This window comes from Aythya ferina, assembly GCF_964211825.1.
Source record: "Aythya ferina genome assembly, chromosome: 8".
Classification (NCBI taxonomy): Eukaryota; Metazoa; Chordata; class Aves; order Anseriformes; family Anatidae; genus Aythya; species Aythya ferina.
The window spans coordinates 11027519-11052524 of record NC_140304.1 but is presented as its reverse complement, the minus strand read 5'-3'; the positions used below and the strand labels follow the sequence as shown (position 1 = coordinate 11052524).

At 41.9% G+C, this 25006-nt stretch overlaps 1 protein-coding gene across 6 annotated transcripts in view; it reads left to right on the top strand.

Annotated features, from left to right (window-relative positions):
* DNM3 (dynamin 3) overlaps positions 1-25006 on the top strand; it is a 177909-nt gene that overhangs the window by 113556 nt on the left and 39347 nt on the right. For all 6 annotated transcript variants that reach the window (XM_084527142.1, XM_084527141.1, XM_084527138.1 and 3 more), the window contains one exon: positions 8235-8346. In XM_084527142.1, the coding sequence (XP_084383268.1) occupies positions 8235-8346 (112 nt within the window). The remainder of the gene's footprint in view (positions 1-8234; positions 8347-25006) is intronic.

Below are 25006 nucleotides of genomic sequence, written 5' to 3'. Positions count from 1 at the left end.
CTCATGAAACGAACATAATTGTACGGCTATGAAAACCCTCCATTGTGAAATAATTAAATTATTTTCCTGTTACTTTCTAATTAAAATATTAAAAAAAAAAAAAAAAAAAAAAGGAAAAGGGGGGATAAAAAAGAGAAACTTTGGTGTGAAATAGATACAGTATTGCTTAAAGAGCGGGGATGTGGTGGGGAGGGGTGGTTTAGAGTTTTTGGTTTTTTGGCAAACTTAATTTATTTAAAATTTTTGAGTGGGTCTGTGTACTTATTTTATAGACACCAAGAAAGACCTTTGGAGATGGACTCCTCTAGTTCATTTACCGTACCAGCACTGGGTATTAAAGCCAAGCACGTTAGAGCAAGTGCCCTTTGACTCCTGATTTGTTTTTGGCAGCGTCCATCTATGTGAATCTGCCTCTAAGCAACTGCAGTTGAGCTGCAGGGTGAGGCAGTATGTGTCTAAACCGAAGTCTGTCAAGAAAGTGAGTTCTCCTTTGTGCTGACCATCCTTTTCTCTTCCCTTTCTATCTCTACAGTAAGCTGCTGGCAAGTCATTTAGACTGGAAAAGAGATCAAATGTATTCGAAGTATTTGAAAATAACCATACTGTAGAAAAATTCTAATGCATGTGTGTTTTTTTATTTGTTTTGGTTTTCTGCTCGCTCTTGTGAGAAGCGGAGTGATAGAAAGTACAATCATCCTTTTCAGAGCATGATTTTGAGAAATTTTTGTGAAGGGCTTGAATCCTGGCTGTTCCTCTCTGGGCAGTAAGGATGCTGCCCTTGAGTACTGCCCAGTATTCCCAGAGGGCTGGAGCACCAGTGCAGGAGCCCAAGGACCGGAGCCATCTCTTGAGACTCGTGTGAACACAAGGCAGTTGGAGATTTTTCCCTGGTGGTGTGAGGAGATGAAGGGTGGCAGAATTTGTAGATGTAGCTGCTGATTGACTTTCCTAAGCAGAGCTAAGAATGGAGGAGAGAGGATTTTGTTGGCACATGCTTACATACAGTAGGTTCACCTTTTGTGTCAGAACTGGTGGATGTGTGAGACGCTTGTGCAGAGTTCAAGAACAAACAAATCAACTTCTTCCCATCCTAGGAAATTTACTTTGCTTCTAGTATTTCCCTTTGCCTGTTCCTCATGTATTTCCCATAAAAAAATCCAGTGATTGGCACTTTTTCTTTTAAGTAAATACTATGGTTTGGGACAAGAACTATAGTCTTAAATGTGCCTCCCTTTAGGATCTGTGTAATGGTTGCTTATCAGTAGCCTTTCTTATGCAGGAAGCTCTGTTCAAGAAGATGGCATCAAGTCTCCTTGCTCTTCTACTTCCCTGCCCTGCCAGGATGCAGATGAAGCAGAATAACCATGTTACCTTCCTGTTACCTTCCTCTCCTCTGTGGTTCTGTATCCTAGTAGGATGTGAGGAATGAATTCAAAGCCCAAAACCATTCCTCTGCTTGTCTTCACAAGAACAGGTCCCTGAAAATGAAACGCTCCTCACCAATTGTGAAGCGGTGTGACAGCTGCCATCCCTGCGTGAGAGCTGGCTGTCTGGGGCAGGCTTATTGGACAAACAGATCACTAATCTCAAAAACAGATGAATGCCAAGGGGCAAAGCCATCAAAAGAAAGCTTTGAGGGCACCCAATAGGACTGGAAATATAGCTGCCAGATGATAAATTTTAGCTACTGGCTCCCGAGCACACAGTGTCAGGAATCATACAGCCCAAGAAACTGCATTGTCTGCTAGGACCCAGGAAAGTACACTATGTCTACCGAGTGAGAGGTACGACAGTATTTGTTTTGGGTACCTGTTGTTGGCTGAATGTTGCCCTAGAAGGGGATGATGGAGCATAAGTCTGCCCTGGGGCTCCAAGTGCATTAGAAATTTAAGTACAGATTTTCTTCTTACAGACAACAACTGGTTAACTGCTATGTGTCTATAAGGGAAATTGGGAAGGAGCCAAAATAAAGGGAACTAGTGAAAGGAGACCGGGTCAGGGAGGTGTTGGATGGAAGCCAGGCTAAAGGAGAAAGCCTAAGATGAGATGTATGTTAGTTACTGTTTTTGAATTGCTAAGAAAGCTAAGCCCCAGGAAGAGCTGGACTGTGAGCTAGTCACAGCCCTCTCTGTTAGAAATGGAAGAAAGAGAATCTAGTTAAGTAAAAAAAACCCAAGCTACACAAATGAAATCAAGAAAAAAGCTGCTGAGGTTTGTAAACAAGCTCTAAGAGCTGGGGAGTACGATATTTAAGAGTAGGAGAAATGCACAAACCCGAACAAGAGCTAGCCCTTGTTCCCCCAACTCTATTCTATTAGATGTAAAATGAAATAAAATCTGGAATATTTAATCCTTGTCATTATTGAGAAGAGTTCTTTGTATGATAAATAAAACAAGATGGTAGATAGGTGGTGCGAGTATTGAGGTCTAAAATTGGCATTACAGAGCAAAGGGTGGTGCTCAGGCAAAGAAACTGCAATGCCAAACCTGAATCTTAAATCTGGGGTGATACCTGAAGAAAATTCCTGAAGAGACTGAAACATCTGTGACATCTGAAACATCAGTGACACCTACCAGAGAGACAGGTGGTGTAAGCATGGATCAAGTCATGGTAAAGGTGATTCAGCTTGCAGGACAACTCCTTGCTGGCTCACTGTGACCCCGAAAGGCCACCAAGGCCACCGCTGCCACATGCGCTGGAGCCGTAGACGTGCTCCCTCTGTGCATGGCGAGGCTCTGACAGCTGGGAGCAGCTTTTGTGTCTGTGTGGCCCACAGGGCAGGTTCCAAAACAGGCTTCCATCCCCTACCACAAAAATGATCAAACCTTCTTCTCTAGGGAGTTACGGAATATTTTTGTGCCAGTTACTGCAGCTTTTGGCCTACGTGCTGTTAGTTTTGGCTGCATTTCTGTTCTGGATTACATATAGAACTGCAGAAATTCCATTGTCCGGGGTTGGCTATATGCTAGGCAGCATCTCTTCTGTTAATTTTCACCTTAAACTTGTTTGTGTGTGTATTTGTGTGCAAACTTGAAAACATCCCTATGCTTCTGGGAGACCGCTTACATGAGTTAATGGCAAAAACCTTAAGTGCTGCTATTTCATGGCATTGTCTCTGAGATGGTCTCTCTGGCTTTTCTGGATATTAAGAAAAAAGTCTTCAGAGACTTGTGTAATTAATTTTAATTAACATTCACATTGGACTGATCTGAAATGGCACGCCTTGATAGAAAATGTTAGTCATTGCTGTTAACTCATAGCAGATGGCCAGTTTGGGTTCTTTAAAATATATGATTTACAGAGCCTCCAGTAGAGCTCTCTCACAAGAAAAATAGCGCATACAGTCAGACCTGCTGCTGCAGAATTACAGGTGGCTACATGGTACGCTGAGACTAAGGTTAGACAAGTGGAGCTGCCCATTAAAAAAGCAGAAGATACACAGTGGAGTTCCATTCGGGATTATCTTTCTCAATTGTGCACGTATATTTGCAGTGCCTGGATTCTGTTATTTTCTCCATTTTTCGCTTTAGGTGACTAATTACCAAGCCCATATTCTGTGTGATTTAATTTTCAGTCAAATCAAAGCTGCGTAAGAACTGAATCTTTTGCATTTGTTGTGGAATAAAATTGGGCCAATTTGCATTTGGTTCCAGATTTGGTGTTCATTTTAATTTGGCATGCGTCCTAATAAAAGATCAGAAGTTCACCAAAAAAGGATTTTGGGTGATGAGCACAATTGTTTGTAATCCCCGTGAAGGCGAATAGTGATGTGTCTTTCAGTCTGCGAGTGCTTTTGCTCACCTCAGTGTCACTGTTTAAGTTCATTGTGTTCTGTGTTCTTCGTAGGATTAAAGTTAAATTGGCTTAAAGGCACCACTCTAAAAAACCAATAATATTCTTGCTCTCTAATTGCAGTTCTGTCTCCTCCTATATATTGGCAGGTTTAGGGGCATCTGCATTAAATCTTGGTTTGTTTTTCTCTCTTAAAAAAAAAAAAAAAAAAAAAAAAAGTATATATAATAATAATAACCTGCACATAATAATACAGCTTTGTCTACTGAAATATTCCAGATCCAACCCAATCTAAAAGCTATGTATATATGGATATGTGTTAATTTATGTGCATGCATATCAACTGGATTTGTAATGTATATACAGTAATTGCCTTTAAAATTTTTCCATGTTTGTTGAAGCTAAATATTTAATCTTATCTTGATATTAAGAAGTTACAAAAGCTATTTTATGTCTTGAGGTCTAGCATTTGTTCAGAAAGCAAACAGTTTTGATGTGCAGTCACTGCAGGGGGAAACCAGCAGGTGTTGAGTGCACTGTAGTAGACATCCAGAAAGTTCTTTGTGATATCCACTTTGCAGTAAGTCCCCTGTTGGTCCCGGATCCTACAGCTTTGCTTTTACATACACTATTGAGCCTTTCCTATGCAGCGTTGACAAGCCAGGGTTTGGGACTAGTGGGACAGGAATCTCAGTAACTCACCACTGGGCTGAGTGTTCAGTCTCATCTGGCACTCCTGTTCCCTTGTGTACGCTTTCAGATACCTTATTCTGTTACAGCTTGTTCTTTAGGATTATTCTGTGATGGGAGGGGTTAAAGAAGTAGCTATGCACAATGTAAAGGCCCTTTCTGCATTAGATACTTTGCTTTGGACCCTGAAATATATGGGGGAAAGGAATTCAGAGTGCTGGAAACAAAGCTAATGGTAAAGTTGTATAGACCAAGTTACAGCTGGGTGTCTGCTGGGCTCTCAGGTAGTGGGTCACTCTGATTTAGAGAAGATGTGTTCCGAGGAGGGAACCATCCCAGAATCAGAAATGACATTTTTAGTCCATTTGGTTACTCATCACCGTGAGCAATTCTGTTGTGATTTTTCTGGAACGCACATCTCGAGGCCTGTGTATTTAGGCTACAGCAAAACCTGCAGACAACAAATAGTAATCTTGTGTATTTTCCACTCTTGGAGGGGGAAAATATTTTAATCTCTAGTAAGGCAGCTATAGGTTTATTTTCATGTACCGTACAGGATATTTAATTACAATGATGAGACTCCACAGGAGGAAGCTGCGTAGGTAGGTGTGGTACATGCATGTAGCTTTGCACACAGCTCCCCTGTTTGTCTGCTCACATTTTAAAAATGTTAAATATCCAAGGGAAATGTGGCATGCAGATTGCACGACGAGGCATATTCCCATTTATTGTATCTGTTTTGTTTCTTCAGTCCCTGAGCTTTAAAGTCTCCTGAATTTCAACAGGGCTTGTATAGCTGCGAGTTCTTTTTTGCTTCTTGGTATCCTGTATTATATCACTCTTGCAAAAGTATGTGGCTGCTGTAGAGATGACAATGAGAGTGTGACCTCACTGTTCCATATGGAGTAAGTAGGTGAGGGCTGAGTAGTAACTGTTCCCCTGCGCTGCTATCTTCAGCAGCTTTAAAAAGTAGAAGGCAGAACAAAACAGAAAAGTTGAGTTGTTTTCAAGAACGTTTTTACAGCTTTCCATGAGATGCCAATGGCTTCCTAATGAGTAAAACATGTTAATGCGCTTTTTGTAAGATTCCACTAGGAACAGAAAAAGGACAAACTCTCTTCAGGAGTTGCTTTGGCTTTTTTTCCTTTGAAAAGTTCCTGTGCCTGTCAGCCTTTCTGGAAGAAAGAAAGGCAAAGGAAGTCTAGTAGCAAGGGAAGCTGCTTTGGGAGGCACACATCCATCTACCTGCCCTAATGCAAGCTTCCTTGGGAGCTCCAGCTCGGAGCAGATGCTGTTTAGTTCCTCATTTATGCTGCGAAGCTGAAACCTGTGTTGCTTTGTGATGGTTGCAGAGCTCTCAGACACTGCAGGGAGAGAGGCTTAGGAGGGCTGGAGACATTGAGCAGCGCGGTCATCAGGTGCCCCTAGACCAAGGAAAGCTCCTGATATACATGGACACAGGACTGCAGGGCTGCCAGCTCTCCTGTGTTGGAAGTGGCCAGCTGAAAATCCCATCTCACACAGCTACGCTGGCTGTAGCAAGTCACAAAACGCCAAGAAGTTTGATACATAACACGACAATTCTGAAAAAATGTTGTCACAAGCTGGTGTCAAGTTGTTTTGCTCTCACAGATAAGTATTTTTGGAACTTCCCTATCACAATGTTTTATGGCTTTTATGTGCTCTATTGTTATTTTTAGTCATCTTTTCAGAGGCTACCCTTTTACCATCTCAGCTTCCCTTTTCTTCAGAGTTATAGCTGCTTAGTTAACTTAGCCAAAAAACTTATCTCAGTAAGAGTTTCTTCTAACAATAAATTAAGCTTTTTTTTTTTTTTTTTTTTTTTTCCCTGGCGATTTCATTTTGCTCCTCTTTTTGTTTTCATCAAGTCCTTTCTTTTATGCAGTAAATGTTGATTCAGAGCTCCACAATATTGTAAATCGATTAAAATTCAAGTGTTTCATCATCAATTCAAGATAACGGCATCTGAAGAGGTTGTCCAGGTCACTCTTTGCTTTAACGCATGATTATTGTGTTTGGAGTCAGAGGAGGAGAAGGTTTAATTTTAAATTTCTAATCAATAGAAGATCCATAGAGTTTTTAATCATTCATTCTGCCAGTGGCTTTGCCTAAGCTATGGGATGTAATTTGTGCTCTGGTTCCTCCTGGCAGGAAACACAGCTGTGCTGCCCTGCATGGCACTGAAACGTGCCCAGGAGACATCCCCAGCCTGGATGCTCAGGGAATGGTGCAGGGCTTTGTGCTGAGCACACCTGCCTGCCTGCTCGGGTGCAGCCATTGCGTTGTGAGAGTTGTCACTGATGTCAGGAAATCCCAGTGTGTCCATTAGTGCTTGCAGGTTTAAATGCAGTCTCTATTTTCCCTCTATTTGCAGGTGGCTATGCTCTGGTTGCCATACTGTGGTTTCACGACTGCTAATTTTGTGTGTCGGTGTGATGGTGTCTTCATGCTCAAGCATGAACTCCTACCATTCAATAAAAATTTTTCTACACATGTTTTTCTTGAGACTGCCCCTAAAAAGCAGGGCTAGGAGCTGTCTGGTGCTACTGGTAGTAAGGGAGAAGAAATACTGTGAGCAGTGACTACATCAAGTCAGGTGGATTACGGAAGCATGAAGATGAAATCCCACCAGACCGTGAATGCTACAGAAATATATTTAGGCAGTGATGCTAATAGCTTTATCTCCTGGTTCTATAGGGTATTCACACTTTTTTCTCAAAATACATGGCACAAATCACCACTTCAATTGCATAACAAAACCGAAGAACCGCTGCTTGTTGCTGGTTTTGAAGGTTAAGTAACCTCTATCAACATCTCTTTCCACCCTTGACTCTCTCTTCTCCATAGCTTGCTACGGAAAGAAAACAGTCTTGTTGCAATGGAAGATTGATTCTTGTGCAGCTTTTAAGATCTAGCAAAATGTGGTTTCATAACCTTTGTCAGCTAAGCTTGTGGCCTTTCCTAAAAAGACTGTTGGCTGACAAATTTATAGCAATCTGGTCTGTATATAGACTATGAATTCGGAAACTAATGGCTAAACCGTAAGGGGAAAATCTGTTCTGTTTATTGGAGAATTTACAAGTACCACCTTCCTACATATTCTGTATTTTTCCTTCTTTCTCTTTTCTTCCATTAAGTGATTCCCTATTCATAATGCTTATATTTATCTAATTCTATTAATGACTTGCAATAGGTATTATTTAATCATGTCCCAGTTTTCTTACTGCTATGGCAGACATCAGGGGGGTTTAAAAAAGTATGTCTGAATGTCATTGTTTTCTTTCCCCTTTTACCGATGATGTCTAACAGCTAAAAAGGACCTAACTTGGGAAAAAGTGGCATCCTTAATTGTTCTGATACTCGTTGGTTACAGCAGCAATTGGTGACAAGACGCGTAGTTCTGTTGGCACGTCTTATGTGTTTGTCCTCTGCATCACAACAGTCTTTCTTTTCCTAAATGGGCCTTATTTTGGAAAAAGCTGGAAAATTGATTTTAAGTAATTTCACGGTCCTTTCAGATGATTATTATTTCCAGAACTGTGCTGTAGCTTTCTAAGATATTTTTAAGTACTCCATGTAATTATTAAACAAGCACCTGTCTCATAAACTCTGTTGTCCAGAACAATTACCAAGTCATTTCTGATCCCAAAGGATTTTTAATTTAAAATGCTGTGTGCATGATACAGACTTGTAAAATTCTCTTTTTACAATGTGGTGCTCTTTGTTCTAGGAATGTTTACAAGGATTACCGTTTCCTTGAACTAGCCTGTGACTCCCAAGAGGAGGTGGATAGCTGGAAGGCATCTCTGCTACGAGCCGGTGTCTATCCTGATAAATCCTCAGTAAGTTAAACAGCTCACTAGTTTTCCAGTAGCTGCTCTGTTTGAGTCAGAAAAACAATCATATCATCTGGGAAAACACAGTGTCTGCAGATTTCTCAAGAAATTGTAGCCTTTTCACTGAACTCTTATGTGGTAACTTTTAAATATAATGAAATACCTTAAGAACAATTTGTGTGTCAAACCTCAATATAAAAAAAATTCCAAAATGTTATTCATTGGAACTGCGTAGTAAAAGCGTTGAGCAAATCGGATTTTTCTGAGCTTCACTGTTTCTATGAATGTCTTCTAAGGTAAAGAAGTTTATTCCTGCAAGCTCTGTATTACAGAACTGACAGAGGCATTCCAGGCAATCATGTATATTTATTTTACTGATTCACTGCATGTTTTTGTGTATGAAACACATGCTAAACCTTTCCAAAGACTGTTTTACTCTGCTAATCATGTGAAGCAAATTGAACAGGAAATAGTCTTTAAAAAAAAAAAAAAAGAAAAACACAAAACCAAAAACCATCTCTATTAATTACACAGAAAAGACAGAAAGTTGGGAAATGGACTATGCCCAACTATCATTTCATATTTCTTGGATTTCGTCATTTTTGTGTTTGCTCGTTTATATAAGCCTGGGAGGAGCCGGCGCTGTTCCTGAGGCCCAGCTTCCTCAAATGCCCATATAGCCGAGGCCATAGCAATATGGACTACAGCACCAGACCCAGATCTTGATGTTGAATAGCAGAGCTGCTTAAAGACCATTCAGACTCCAGCTACTCCATTTTATGGATAATGTTTCCATTTTGAAAGGCCTTTGCTGTTCATGACAGATCTGCAGTAAACACATCTATTTCTCCAAGTTCTGGAACTCCCAGGGGATTCAATCAGTGTGTAAGGGGGGTTTCTCGTTTTTGGATTTCTTTAAAATAATTTTGAACTTTATGCTTGAGTAGTTTGAGATGAATTTTTTTCTTCAGTGTTTTTCTCTATTGCTGTTCACCTCAGCTTTAATACTGAGTGAAGGTTTGAGGAGATGTATCCAGAGAGAAGGCTGACTTCAGCCAAAAATATGTCAGTTGAGCTTTTGAAAGTTTCCCCAATACATGGTTCACCTTTTTTTCAGTAAGTCCACTGGGTACCTTCAGGGGAAGATCTAGTCTGGGAAATGATGTTTTGATTTTGATGGAATTTTTTCCTGTTCCTGCTTGTTTCCTATGGAAAGACTAGGTTCCCTGAGCCCAGGCTGCTGCGATGTCTTCCATCTTCTTTGTCTCTCTCTTCCTCATACTTCCCTTGTACTTGTGATACCTCTATGGTTTCCAGTATAATTCTGCAGAATTCTGCTATTTATGCACCAAAGCAACTCTCAGCTTCCTCTCTTCACACCAAGTTTTAAGGCTACCAACAAAAGCTAAATCAGAGAATCCTTGAACTACTGGCTTCTCCAGTTACTGTAGGAATGAACAGTGAGGATGATAATGATGATAATTAAATAGGTGTCCTGCTAAATTTACATTTCACCCATCAAATATCTCAGGTTTTACCTTTTTTAAATACATGAATGTATTTTTGATGGCTGTTCAGTATGTTGCCTGTCCCAGTAGATCTGTTCTTAGATAAGACCATCAGAAGTCATTTTAGAAGGTTTAGTTATGAGAGGTTATCTAATTTTTTGCTAAGATCAAAATACTGCATTTTGTTTTCCTGCTCAGGTTATGATGTCAAAAAAGCTGATTTAATCTTGTGTTCTGTGACATATTTGTCACATATTTGATGCTTTATTGATTAAAAAAAGGGCACGCTAGTTGGGTTTCTAAACTTCTGGCCTCTTGTCCCTTTCTCCCTAAAAATATTGTATACTCAAAGTAAGTTTTCTAAAGAACTCTCGTTTTTTTTTTAAAGTTAGTTTGTCAAAGCACTCTTAGATACAAGACGAAAGACTTCTTTGAAAGACAAAAGCAGGGGGTAGTCAGAATTCAGTTCTTCTCTGAGCCAGAGTTATCTTTACATCAGAAAAAGAGTGACTAGCATTGTTCCAAAACCCTATAGTTTGAAATGCATCCAGTAGTCTATTAAGCTGTGCAGGAAAGATCCCTCATCCTGCTCCAGTCTGGCAAAGTATTTTGTTCCTACAGGACTCTAGGTCCAAACGCACGCTGAAAGTCTGCTCTTAACGTTTTGAGTTTTGTAAAGCAAAAGCTCCAAGGCCCAGGGTACCTTGGAAACTTCATCCAAACTTTTCATTAAAATCATATGCCTGCTCCTCAGTTCCACATCTTCCCCTGACGATATAAAATAGTTTTAGAGACACCCACCAGTCTTTTATTCTCCTTCGAAGATTTAGAGACCCCGTTTTCATCTAAGAGGCGCTGCCAGGAAATGGCAGCAACTTGTGTTTGCTGCAGTCCTTCCCCGCAGCTTTGCAATCCCAGCGTTAAAAACGCGCGGAGGGACCCCAGCCCCTTCCCGGCTGACCTCCTGGCTCTTTTTCCCGTGTGAGTTACAGCTGGTAACTCCGACTATCCAAGGCTTTGGCACCCGAAGTAGAAAAATTGCTGCTTAGAAATGAAAAAGAGATTAATAGTGCTGTAAACCTGGAGGACTGCAGTGGCGAAGCTGGCCTGCTTTCTGTAACTGCCAGAGCAGCGTGCACAGCCCCGGAGCCTGAAGGGAAGCTGTGTGCTTTCATTAACAGCTCTGCCGCTCGTGTGCGGGAGCGCCGATAGAAAACCCGACGCGCTCGCCCCTAGTTGGGTTCCTTCTGCGGTGGCAGGAAAAGTAGGAATTTGTCACCAAATTAGAGAGATTTGTTCTGAATTCTCACCAGGAAGAAATCTCTCAGCTAAGAATATTCCTTTTCCTCTTGTTTTTCTAGTAGTGCTACTTAAAAGTGTCTGATGACAGTGGTAATGGGGCTCAGGCCATGCTGCCACGAATAGGAATTCCCCAGTACTGATGTGATGCTGTAAGCTAAGTCTAAGATTGACTTTTATTTTTTCTTTGTGCCTAAACAAAACTCATTAAAATATTAAAAATTAAAGGCAAGTATTACCCCATTCCCCCATTTCCTTGCTTCCTTCTGCCTGCCTTCCTTGCCCTTCTACACACAGAGACGCGTGCTCACACTCATGTGCTGCACTCCTATGTTCACTCTCTTGTGAACTTATCTTTAATCACCCCTCCAAGTTTCTCTGTGAGCCCCCGAATTCTTTTGCACTTTGCCAAGTCACCACTTTCCCCCAGGAGATTTGCTTTTGTCAGGACGTGGGCTTTGACAGCCACCCGGATAGCAATGAATCAGTGTTTTTATTTTTCCAAGCCATATGCAAGTCAGCTTGCTTGATATAAATCACACTGTGGCCAATTCACTTTGAAACGGGATATCCATTTACCAGCTGACTTTACTGCTGGCTTTCTCTATGGATGCATCCAAACCTCCTTTTTGAAAAAATGACTACAACTTTGTGACTAACCTTTCCAGACTGTATTTCTCAACTGTAGGCTGGTGTTTGTTTTGGCTGACTTCCCACTGTATAATATACACTGTTCGTGCCAGCTCATGGCAAAGCTCACAATTAAAAATAAAAAAAAAAAAAGGCACAGATGTTCGTCGTAACTTGTAACTTGTTCTGCACACTCTACCTTGCTAGCACTATCCGTTCTTTTCCCCTTTTTCCCTAATTTCACCTCCTCCTTACTTTCACTGCTCATCTAAACATACAACATTTGCTTTTTAAAAAGCTTTGGATCGGGAAACTTTCCATTCATTGGCGTGTCGTAGGGAGTAGCTGTCGTGAAAGGGTAAGCAGACACGTTTAGGGGGTTGCTTTGCGTACTGGAAGTTCAGCATTACCAGTGCACGAAAATCCTGCTGGCTTTGGTCCCATCCCTAGATCATTTCAGGCCTTGTTTTCCTCTCCCTTGTATTAGTGTCCACCGACTTCCCTGGAGCTGCTCCTGATTTACACTGGAGGAAGCAAAAGTGGAATCAGAATGTTTGTGTAGAGAGGAAATTTTGAAAAACAGTGTGAATTTACAGCTTCGCTGAGCATTTTAAATCCTTCGCAAATGTCCTGCGCTCCCTGGAAGCTGTCTAACGACAGGATTCAGCGAATGTTCTTTGAGTCAGTTCATTTGGTTTGAGCCATTTCCAGAACTGTGCGAGTTCGACTGAATGTATGTAAAATAAATGTATCTAATATTTCTTTTTTTTTTCCCTCTTTCCTCCTTGCTGCATCCTGCAAAGGGGAACAACAGAGTAAGTTCTTTGTCCTTTTACAAAATCCTTTTGTATCCTGTCTCAAGGGTTTTGCCATAAAAATCAGTTTATCTTTTGTCTCACACAACTGTTGCCTGCGTACTCTTAAGAGCAAACTCCTGTTAGAAATGTGGGTACAAAAGTGTCTATTAATAGAGCTTCATTTTAATTCTGGGGGAAGGAGATGTGTTAAGTGGTGCTGAGTGTTGTTTTCGAAGGCATTTCAGTAAGAACAGTACTATAAAACAGTATTGGGACCAAAGATTATGAAGGTATAGTAATAAAGACCTTCTGAGGAAAGGTTACTACAGTCTGATGAAACTCATTACAGCTGGATTTTTTGACCATACATCAAAGCTTGTATTAATGGGCAGTTATAAAAACCCAGCACTAAAGTCTTAAATAACAGATTTGCTGGCGTTGTTGGCTAAGCTGAACTAGATCAGTGTACTGGCTTTGAAGGTGCCTTAAAATGGATGGAGGAGGGTGGGGTCAACATTTGACTTGGCTTCTAGACCCTTGATGTGTTCCAGCTGGACAGCAGCAGAAGGGTGTGGGGTGTGGAGAGGGAGAGCTGAAATATGCATGGTAGGTTTTTTGAAACTAAGCAGCACATAAAAAGACAGTTTTGCTGATGTTGATCTGATAAACTAATAACCAAGCAGTTCCCAGGGTTTGTACGTTTTGTGCCATTTTTACTTGAGTGTAAGAATGGAAATTTCACATCTCACACTTTGGAATATGCGGCAGAGAGAGTTTGTCATACCACGGAAAGAAGTTACACAGCTTTTGTGCTTTTTTTTTCTTTCCTGTTTTGGTTTATTAACCCTTAGGAGGATGTGGCTGGAGCATCAGAAGATGCTTTGTAGCAAAAGCTGAAGCTAGCCCCTGAAATATTGTCTGTGGTATCTTGTCGTGAGCTTGTAGCATTTCTCAGGTATTTGGGGAAGACCCAGGTGGGTTTTAAAAGCTCTGAAGGTCTGAGAATTTGTCTGGTTTGAATTTTTGTGTTTTAACCACTTTTTGACTGCTGCTGTCTCCATGGTAACTGGGCTTGGAAGCACCAAAAATCTGCGTTTTGTTGGCCGGCCTGCCTGAGAAAAGGGGCTTTTGGTGCTGGGTGGGGAGAGGTTAGGAGAAGTGTTGCGTTGATGGCGTGGAGAGAGAGACTTCAGGTAGCAAGTGGTGTGAAATATCAAGGTAATGTTTGTAATGTTTCTTTATGGTAAAGCTGACTTAAGGCTTTGCTGCTGCAGTGGATGCTGAGCTGATCTCCTGCTGAGAGATGTTAGGCTGTACGTGCTCTGTCACAGGGCACCAGACATCTCCTGGGGCTGGCAGAAACTAAACCTGGAAGCCAGGACTCAGGTGGACAAGCTCTGTTCACCAGAGACCTCAGCTATGGGGTGCTCCAGGGAGGTCAGGACAAGTAGCATCTGATCTGGAGTTAATTGGTAACAAAAGGCAAAATACATATATACAAGTTTAGGAGAAACCTGTGAGATTTGAGGTGTGGTGGAGCTGTTTGCTCTCCTTTTGCTCTGAGCATTTCTTGCTGTGGGCTCACAAATGTTCCCTCTCTGGGCTGGGCTGTCAGCCAGAAGGTAACTCCAAAGCAAATCTCCATGAAAGCCATCCTGATCTTTCTTTCGGACCGAGATCCTTGTGGGGGATCATTGTATCCTCATCTGTGTCCCCTCCTTTCTTTCACACAAGTTGTTCATGCTCGTTTCTGGAGTTTACGTATCCCAGTTAGGTGGGTAAAATTAAAGGCAGCTGCCTGTGAGGACTCAAATCCCAAAGACACCTTCAGACTTCTTCTGAGACTAGTTGCGTGGAAAATGAAACGGGTAAATCTGAGAGGTGGTAAAAGAGTTTGAAGAGGGATTGGGAGAAGAGAGGAGCGGCAGGTTGTGGATCATGGTGGTTCTCAAAGCTGCGTCATCTTTCCTTGCTGTCCTGGTGCAGACGAACTGGGCACCTAGCAAGGCTTTAACCCTCCTACTCCTGTTACCTGGTGTGCCATTCATGCTGGGTCATGTCATACGTAAAGGTCTCATGGTGCTGCTTTTGTGCCTCTGCCTTTAGCTTTGCCTCTTGGATTCGCAAAAGTAAAAATACACATTGGAGTAACAAGTTCCTAAGAAAAAGCAGGGGGAGGGAAGAGAAGAGGGTTTATAGTCATCGGTGGACTACTAATCATTTTTATTTTTACTTTTTATTGTTGCAGTCATTAACGTAAGTGAGATTTCTCACATGGTTAAAAATAAATACATCTTCAAAAGCGTTGTTGGATAGGATCTGTGGAAGGGGTCGTTTGGAATGAGGTAATGGAGACCTACCTCATTCAGCAAGCACATGTTGGCAAGCCACGGCTCGCTAGCGTTTAAACTGAACTCTGCTCCGCAGTCCTGCGCAGAGGCGGGACAGGTAGAGCGCCGGGCAGAGCCCTGAGAAGCTGTTTGTAGTTCAGTCCAGATGCTGAAGATGCTGAGTGTCTTTATCTTTGCGAATTTGCTTCCTCCCCTGTGCATTTTCATCACCTTAATTTAAAAACAAAACAAAAGCCACCAGCCCTCCAGAGCCTGCTGTTTAAAAACATCAACAAAACTTACAACATTCTCATAAAGGTAATGAACGTTTACATGATGAACATTTGAACATTTACAGATTGCAAGGTTAACCAGATGCTGTGTCCTCCTGAAATTTTGATTTACCACTTAAGTCCCTAGGATTTGGAATCAACAATTCCAAACACATTTTAATATAAAGAGTTCACCTTTCTTTTAGCATCCTTGAAACCTGTATTATCACTTCTGCTTAATTTAAAGGATCCAGCTCTTCAATGCTGAGGTCAATCTTGAGAAAATTTAATTTAAAAATTCAAAAATCTGATTAAAGTGTATTTTTCGGATCAAAGACTTCAAAATTTTGCTAATTATTTTGAATTACTGTGCTTGCTGATACCCTTTACAAAACACATAGAACCGAAGTATCCGTATAACATATCTGCATCTTGCCTAGTAGAGTTGTCACAGTGTGGATAACACCCAGCACATGAGCGTTCATCTAATATGAAGTCATTATAGTTTAGATTGAAATTTCTCCTGAGAAGAACAGAATTCCCTTTGAAAAGAGAAGGAAAGTACTCTCCCTGCCAGGTCAGTTTTCATGTTTTTGCTTAAAACCCTCCTTGGTGACGTATTAATTGCTTAGTTTCAAGTCTCTTTTTTTCCTTTTTTTTTTTTTTTTTGGGGGGGGGGAGGGGGGATATAAGGGTAGTGGGGGCAGTTTTGCAAAACCAGATTCCAAATCGGCTACTTCATTAAGAAGACCAGATGTCCTACTCTCTCTTGAGACATTCCTGTAAGATGGGAACTGAGACCGAGTGAAGAAGTCAGGGCACTCGTTCTGCCGAAGCGTATGACAGCAGCGCTCTCAGCTCATCTGTTTCGTGCTTGGCTATTGACATGTACACGCAGGTTCTGTGCCAGAAGCCACGCATATCTTGCGTCGTAGTAGGGCTGCGATGCTCGCTTGCTTTTTCAAACCCAGCCGTGTTTCTGAAGGGGCTTCAATTACCTGGTAGACACGCGCTCAGACTCAGCCAGCTGCTGGCTGCGGTGATGTTCTCCGAGCATCCCAGCCAGACGCAAACTGAAAGTCGCTGCTTCTGCTCGGAAACTCCCGACGCCGCTCTGCAAGTTCAGGTCCTCAAGTGGAGAAAGTAAAAACTCAGTTACGTTTGTTATACACCAGTAAGTTGAGCAGCAAATTGTGCTGATGTGCCAGAGGATAAAGTGGTGCACGCAGAAGTCTAAACCGTGCATTGACTGCTTTTTAATTCAATATACACATAGATGTATTTTGGGAAAGAAAGGCTTTAAATTCTAGGAAAAGAAGAATCCCCTTCAGCTACGACTAAAATTGGCCTCAGGCCAAGTCGGTTTAAAAATAACTCTTAAATGAAGGAGTGTTAAAATATTTCTTAAGTGGGAGAAATGCCATAATTTTATAGACAGCGTTTCGGTCGCTGCTTCAGACAGACGAGCTGAATTTTATAGTGATGTCACGGTGTAAGGGAGCAGAGCAAGGGAGCGTGTGTGCATGCGCACCGCCGCTGGGTCAGCAGCAGTCCAAACTACGGGGAGGAAAGGAAATGGCAGGCTGTTTTTCACTGCCTTTCTTGCTGCCTTACGTTTTCAAGGAAGTGAAAACACGTCTCAAATAAAAACAGCTTTCTTGTTCTTCGCACTATTTACAAGTTGAAACAAAAAGCTAGATGCAGCCTTGTTCCCCCCAAACCAGAGCAGCCCTCTTTTATATTCTTGTAGGGTAAAAGAATTGCTGGCACGAGAGAGTTAAAAATGTACAGGGGAAAAAGAGATTCATAGGATTGCATCAGTTGCACAGACTGTAACGAGATGCAGGCTTGCTAACTGAAGGATTTCAAAACCAGCCCCAGCAAAGCTGGTAACTGCCTCTATCAGGGGTCGGGCGTTCAATAGCTGTCACAGAGTTTTACATTTCTCCTATTAAATGGACCTGCTGACATTAAGCAAGCTCCAGGAAATTTAGAAATGAGCAAACAGTTTTTTTTATTTCTGTAATGTATTCATGGTGGGCTCTTTACTGTGCTTTCAGCAAGGCATCCGCATATTAAAAATATTTTAGAATTCTTCATTTTTTATGTTGCAGCTGAGTTTTGCACCGCTTCCATTCTAATGAAGGATTTCACTGAAGCTGTGCAGAAAGGTGGAAACTCTCTGGTTGTTTCACATCGTGGAGCATGAGGGTCAGCCCTGTTCTGGACATACATGCCTACTGAAAGGAGAGAGATTTCCCCTGGGGAAGGTATTCAAGGCAGCCAACCTCTAAAGATGCTTCTCTAGCGCTGGTCAATGCGTGCTAAGAGTTGGCTGGCAGAGAAGGGTGCCTCTGGGCTGGGCTGCGTGGTGCCATACAAAGATCATTGGGATCTTTGTATGGGATCCCTAGGACTCCAGGCTGATGCCTCCAACCTGAGTCCATGTGTCTCCAGGTCTTGGTAGCTGTGGTTGCCTCTCCATCATCCCTTTAGTGCAGCATCAGGGTGTCTCCCACATGGAGAACTGAACAGAAGGGGAAACACTCACAGCTATCCCAGGACTTTGGGACAATCCTGGAAGGTCTTCCAAGTCAGGTATTTCACAAAAAACTACTCCTGAGTAGCATGTAATAATAAAAAAGTTGGGGCTAAATAAAAATACACACGATTTTATTTTTTCTTTCCTGCCAAAAATGTCACCAAGTCACACTTCCATAGCATTTATAGTGCAACAGGAAATGTAGTCATTGGACAGGAGGGTGGAGGGCAGCTGGGAAACAGCCAGATGGTTCTTTTTTTCTCTTTTGTAAGAGACAACAAAATGAGCAAGAGAAACTGAATGCTATTTTGTGTTCTGGACTAAACCAAAGATGTTCAGTGTCTAGTCTGACGTGCAGTTGCATCCTGGATTTGTTTAACCTACCCTATCTCTTCTTGTGGAGATAGGTTTGTAATTACTCTCCCCATGGAGAATCAGTTACACGCATCCTGTGTGTAAAATCCTTTGTACTGAAACTTCATTCATAATTCTCCTTTTGCAATGTCGTTTCTTTGTATTTTGTGGTCACTCCTCAGCTCCTGTCTCACAACACCATTGTGGCTTTGGATTGACCAAAGCCCTTCTCTGTTTGAAGTAGTTGCATGACACTTGATGTGTCAACTGTGCTGATTTTGGAGAGGTGGGTTTTGCCACTAGGAAAAGCTGGCTGTGGGCATTTTGTGAGGTTTGATGTGTGCAGCTCTTCCACTTTGGTGACTTATATACTGTTGTTCCTAAAAACTCCTGCTCCTGAAGTTGAGAAACAAGTGGTATTTCTTGCTTCACCTTTACTATCTCTCTCTCTCTCTCAAAAACAAAACAAAAACTAACTTCAACTTTTCACTTTTTACATGTATAATCAAATTATTTGAAACCCAAAGAGAGGATGACATATTTGAGCTTGGTGGAATATTCAGTAATAACACGTGAAGTTATCTGGCTAGATAGAAGCTATGTGGTGGGTAGATAGGAAGTTACTGTGAGTTGTTACACAAGGTGTCGGGCTGGCATCAGACCTTTAAATAGCAGATATTCAAACTTTTCAATCGTATTTGTGGCACGCTGTTCTCTTGAGCTATTCAGTGGTTGGGTTACTATGCTAGGCAGCGTACTTATGGTCATTTAGGGAAATTAATTTAAAAAAAATGAACCCAGGGCATGAAATACTCTGGGTTTATAAGTATCTTATGCAATGTAATGTGGCATTCAGTTATGGTGCTTTTAAACTCCTCCTGATTTGCAGACCTAGATATTTTCCAGTGGAAGCAGGAACCCCGTGAACGTGACATGCAGTCACAGGCCAGCGTCCCTAGGTGCTGTGCAGACACTGGAGGCAGTCTGCGGCTGGTCAGGACCAGAGGCTGAAAGCTGCTGTATCGTCCTTCTGAATTACATATCTTAAAGATAACCTGGCCAACTCAAAGAGCAAATTCTCAGAAGTGTTGTGAGCTAGATTGTCCTTAGCTTTGCTGTGAGGACAGTGAAGAAAATGGCAGAGGCTGCCCATTTATCCACTTTTGCAGCTGCATACTATCAGGCATCCTCAAATAACCCAACCTCTCTTCAATGGCCTCTTGTGACCCAAGCGATGTGGCTGCTGACTCTCATAAGAGGTGAGGTTTTCATGCCAGCCCTGGGCACCAAAGAGCTCTCTGGGCATTGTTCCTTGCTGTTCCTCACCTGGGGGCTTCGATATAGGTAATGGTCTGACTCTGTGAGCAATGGCAGCAGCAAACAGCCTCAAATGTATAGGTGTCTATAGCTGTGACACCTTCTTGAACAGGATTATACATGTATGTGAACCAGAGTTGGTGTATTTGTATGTGAGCCTCTGTATGTATGTACAAGTAACCAGTGCCCTGTGCAAAGGCAAATACTCACCCTTTTCTATAGGACTTGACTTCCAGAGCAGTGGCTTCCAGTTAAGGGCTCGCTGTTAAACCTGATGAAGCTGAGAACAAAATACAGCATTGTCTGCAGTCCACAATACTGTCTGTGTTGCACTTGGTGTGGTGGAAATCAGGACCCTTGCTTCAGGAAGCTTGTCATCTCCAAGAGTTTGAAAACCTCAACTCTTTCTCTCTGCGCTCTTTTTTTATACAGTGCTGTGCACTCTTAAACCAACAAATGAATACATATGCTCAGAAATGGTTTAGTTGCCACCAGCGTAGGTCAGGGAAAGGCTGGAACGTGGGTGAAACAGTGGGCATGGTGAAGCCAATTGCAAAACTCCCGTCAACTTCTCGAGGGTTAGGATTTCGTCTGCTGTGACTGGACGTATTCTGCTTAGCGTTGTAAGTTTTTAGTGGACTGCTGGTTTTTTCCCCTGCTTTCTGTAGTCTGATGAATGTTCTGCTAAAATAGCGTTCTCCTTTCCTAGAACCAGTCCTGGCATTGTCCAACTGAGGCTGTGATTTCTGCCCCATGTCATATTTCTTTTATTTTGTTCCATCTTATTTGTACAGTTTCTTTTGTAAGCCACAGCATGATGCCTTTCTAGCAGCTGTTGTTAATATTGTGAATAGATGCTATTTGTCTAGAAGCTGCAGTTGTGGACCAGGATCCCATTTTATAAACTTAGAATTAAAAAAAACGTGGTTCCTGGCTCATAAAGCTTACAGTCAAAAAATGTCAAGAGGGAATCAGTGGGTAATTACTGAACAGTGTCCTGTCTGCATTTTTGGTTAGAGGTTTGTCACTAGCCATTGAGCCCCTGGGGAAATAAAGGGTCTTGAAGCGAGCTACCTGTTTGTCACTGTATGACTAACAGAGGGTGTGGAAATTAGGATGATGGTTTGAATAGTGAATACTGTTAAGTGACAGCATGACTTCTTTCTATAGGACTTCTCTTTTTAGGCCTGCGAAGGCAGGATTTATGCAGTTTGGAGAAGGTTTGCCAAGACATCTTTGTCTTTGCTTCTTTAAAAATACCTCACTAACATCAGCTGAGTATGTGGTAACTTATTTCTGCCTGTCTTTTAAGAATAAGGGGTGATTCATTAATCCTACTTTGATTCTGGTTCATTTGAGCGTCCCTCCTTAGCTGGTGAACTAGAAGTATCTCAGCTTAAAGTATGGTTGGAAATTTGCTCAAGTGGTTTTCTTGGGTCACTTGAGTTTGAGTGGTTTAAAATCCATAATTGTTGTAAACTAGCCTAGATGCATAGGAGATTCTTCATCCTTTTGCTGGTTTAATGAAAGACAAAAAGAGAAACTTTGGAAAATTGTTTCAAATGAGTTTGCCCAAGACTCTGTGTGTGTGTGTGTCTGTGCATTCAACTGTGTCTGCACTCAAAGAGCTTTGGCATCTTTATTCCAATATACTGAACGTGTTTCCTTTGTATGTACAACATTTTCTTTTCACAACTCAGATCTTTTTGGATTGGATCCAACTGGGGAATTGCATGTGTTTCTAGGCATCTGTGTCTAGAATAACCTGTGATTATTCCTTCCAAGTCAGGATCTCTTGACTGGAAACTACTTCAGTCTCCCTTTGTAATCAGTGGGTCCTTGGAAACAGAAGCTCAGCCATCCAGAGTGCCAGGTAATTGTCCCGGTTCGTAGTTAATTGTGTAATTACGTCATGACAGTAAAGCCAAGGGACTGAAATTTATGATGGAGTACTTAAATACACATCTTTTCCCTGGTAAGGCTCACGAGCATTGCTGCTCTGTAGAAGATAAAACGATGCAGCACTTCTCGGTGTCACCTGTTCCCTTCTGTGAGTTCCTGGGTTTTGGGAGAACATCTCAAAGTCCTTCCTACCTGTGTCCTTTCTAGTCGAATCTTCCATTTGATGACGGAATAGATTATTAGGCCTAGAAGTTGCTCCTATTTTTGAGTTCCTTTTATCTTGCCACTGCATTTTCTCTGTGCAGAGCTCAGGCATTGTCAGTATTGATGGCCTTCAGGCTGCTCTTCCATAGCTTTTTAAAAATATATATTTTGTTATATATTCCTTCATATAGGAGAGCATTAAGCTATCTCCCAGACTTTACAGTTAGTCACAAATATCTGAAGGATTGTCACAAATACCCTGTTTGTTCCAAATTCAACCCTCGACTTACAATGGAAAATTACAGTTCGGATATCAGTGATGCTACCTCTTGTGTTGCTGCGCATTTTGGTAAAAATACTGCTTTACTATGGTAACTCCCCAATCCCTTGGGACTTATTCTCTGATGCTTCCAACCTCCAATTTTTTTCTTGACAAACTTCTGGCTATATTCTGGAAAACTTCTGGAGTCTGCAGTGGATGCATAGCAGCTGAAAACATGGGCAGCAGCGTAAACTGAAATAAGATCCCTACAGGAATAACTTCATGCAGGGGAGGTTTCCAGTGCAAGTTAAATCATCCGCATTCACACTTAAGCTAAAAAATCATTAGAGGGAGAGGTAAAATTAGAAAGAAGTTGCTACCAACTTTCCAGTCTGTTCTGGACATCTGCAAACCTTAAGAGGCTTTGCTACAAAATGTAAGCTCTGCTTGCTGCAGAATTTCTGTGCTTTTGTTACTTTTCCTACCTGCAATCTCCAACGGTAGTTTTTAGTCAGTCCAAATTCAGATATCACGGTTCGGATCTGGTCATTGTTTGGAAACCACTGTAACCTCTTATTTTTATGAACTTACACTTTAGTGAGTTTAAAATCTCTCTGTTGGAAGAAATCCTTAAAAACACAAAAAGAAAGAAAGGGAAAAAAAAAAAAAGCTCGTAGGCAGAGAAGTTATACGTTACAAGTTCAGTCCAGCTTTTCTTTGGATAGAGCACTGTTCCTTGCAAAGCCTGCTGTGTGGCTGATAACATATTCCAGAGAGGCTGTGCATGCAGAAAGCTTTTCATTCACTTTCTCAGGGCGTAGCGTGGCAGGATATTTCAATCCAAAGCGCTTAGCTATAAAAGAGGCAGAGTGCATTGAAATCCAGGTATTTATACATCTTGAGAGTACCCCTGCATGCAGTCAACAGAGAAGCGCTCTTCCAAGCTGTAAGGAAAAGCATTATTTTCACGTTTCTTCCCAATTTGCCTTAGACATATACAAGAGTTAGAATATAAGACAGATTTTGCAAGGACCCACAGCAGTCCTTACTGTTTTTTTGGGGTTTCCCAAAGAGAACTGTGCTCAGGAGGTGGTTCTGCTGCCAGAGGTTTTATCATGTGGGCCGAGTATCATAACGGAACAGACAACACCATCTTCATGTGTTTTCAGACATGTTATTTACTGGGGTTTCCCTGAAGAAAGCTCAGGAATTCTTTCCTGATGACTCACTGACCAAGTGATTGTTTTTATATAAACTTTCCTTCAGCTGGTTGGAGTTGGAACACAGTGTCTTCTGCTACTTCTTGAGTCTGACTTTTCTCTTAATTTCTTTTAATGGCTGTTCCTGCAGCCAACAGGATGGTTCGAACCTCGTGGCCTTCCCCTGCACCCTGACTTTCAGAGTCTTGAAATCCTGCGGTGCAGCCAGCTAGCAGAAGCGCTGGTGGCAATCGCCGCTCGTGTGTAATCCCACTTTTCAGCTTTCTGCCTCGGAGGGCTTTTTCAGCTCTGCACCTTCCTTGCGGCTTGGGGAGAGCGTGCAGTTGACGCTAGCCAAACTGGAGTTTGCGTTTCGCGTGCTGAAATTAAAACCTAAAGTTGATGTTTGAGTTCAGCGGCGTAAAGGTTAAAAGCTGGAAAGTGCCGTTTCCATAATGGAAATCGCTAAAGCTGGAGAGACACATGCCTTCTCTTACATCCCCCTGAATCCTTTCCCACCCTCTTTCGGTGGCTGCAGCAGAGCTGTCTTCTGCCAGCGGAGTGGTGCAGAGTCACTTTTAATTACCTCCTTCCACTGCTTTTGATTTCAAGCCCAACTGATGGCGCCAGGGGCTGAACCACAGGGAGATCTCCAAGCAAGCCCTGCGTATGACAGGCAGCCTTGCCAGGCAGAGTCTATACAGCCCACTGCACTTCCTTGTGGTGTTCTTGGTATTACACTTCAATTTTTTTAGCCTGAGACAGGAGCAATGCTAAAATCTATTAACTCTGTAATGTGCTTACACATGTGAAATTCTAGGTTATGGGCACCAGCTTCTCTTCTGCGCTTCATACCTGAGATAGATGAATATCTCCCACAGCTATATATATTCCGTGTATACGTACGTGTTTGACTCCATGGGTAAAATATCCTGTATACACCGATTTAATAAAATGCACGGCATTATTTTAAGCCAGTAAACATGCAAAGTTCTTGGAGTCTTTTTCATAACCCAGGAGTGGATTTCTTTATTTTTACAGGAACAGGAACGGTTTAGCTGGAATGAAACCATTCATTCCACTGCATCATTAGCTACAGGCAATCTTCAGTTGAAGCCTTTCCCATTTTTCATGTTAAAGCTGTAATAGGTTGACCTATTAATCAACATGTAGGATGAATTTCTGAGACTGAAAGAGCTTGTCTGCATGCCTGTAATTTAAACTGATTTTTTTCTTATGAAAGGAAGGTAGCCAGAAAATAAATTATATTTTAAAGAGTTCACCTCTCTCTCACCCCCTTCTACCATTCACCTTGTGATAAACACCCCAATAGTTCTCCCTGGGCGGATAGAGAGATTTAGCTGGAGTAGCAGATCTCCAGTGTGTCTTTTGATCGTCTCATACTTCTAAAGCAATTTTCTCTTACATTAGGTTAGTTTCTCACATGTTGATCGTATCAGGTGCGATATTCAGTCCTGAGGGTTCAGCCCAGCTTGCTTTTATCAGTTTAAAAATTAATTTCTGGATCTCAGATGAAGTTTTCCTCCTCATCTCCCTGGCAAGAAGCTGTAGCCAGCAACCCACATGATAATGGTAGCATCACCATCTTTAGTCAGCTGCTTCCCTGCCTTTTCAGCAGCCTGCTCTTCTCTTGCATGTGCTCTTACCAAGCTGGATAAAGGCTTTGGGAAGGGTGACAGAAGGTGAGCATAAACAAGGACCTTGTGAGCGAAGAAGGAAAAGAGCCATGTAGTTCATGTAAGATGCAGAGCTATTGCAATTCAACTGTTAAGTGCTCTCAAAGACTGCAGTGCTCTATCCTGTGGATGCTAAAAAGCATTGTCAATGCGATCACAATAAAATCCTCTCGTTCTGGCCATGCAGTTCCATTTGGCTATTAAAAACAAATGCAGCAGCCCTGGAAACAGGGAAATACGAAATGTTATCTTTCACCAGATGGCACATATCCTTCTCCATCGGGGTTGAGACAAGATTGCACCTGTACTGTAAAAAAGGGTATTTCCTCTACTGGGCCTGCATTGCTCAAAAT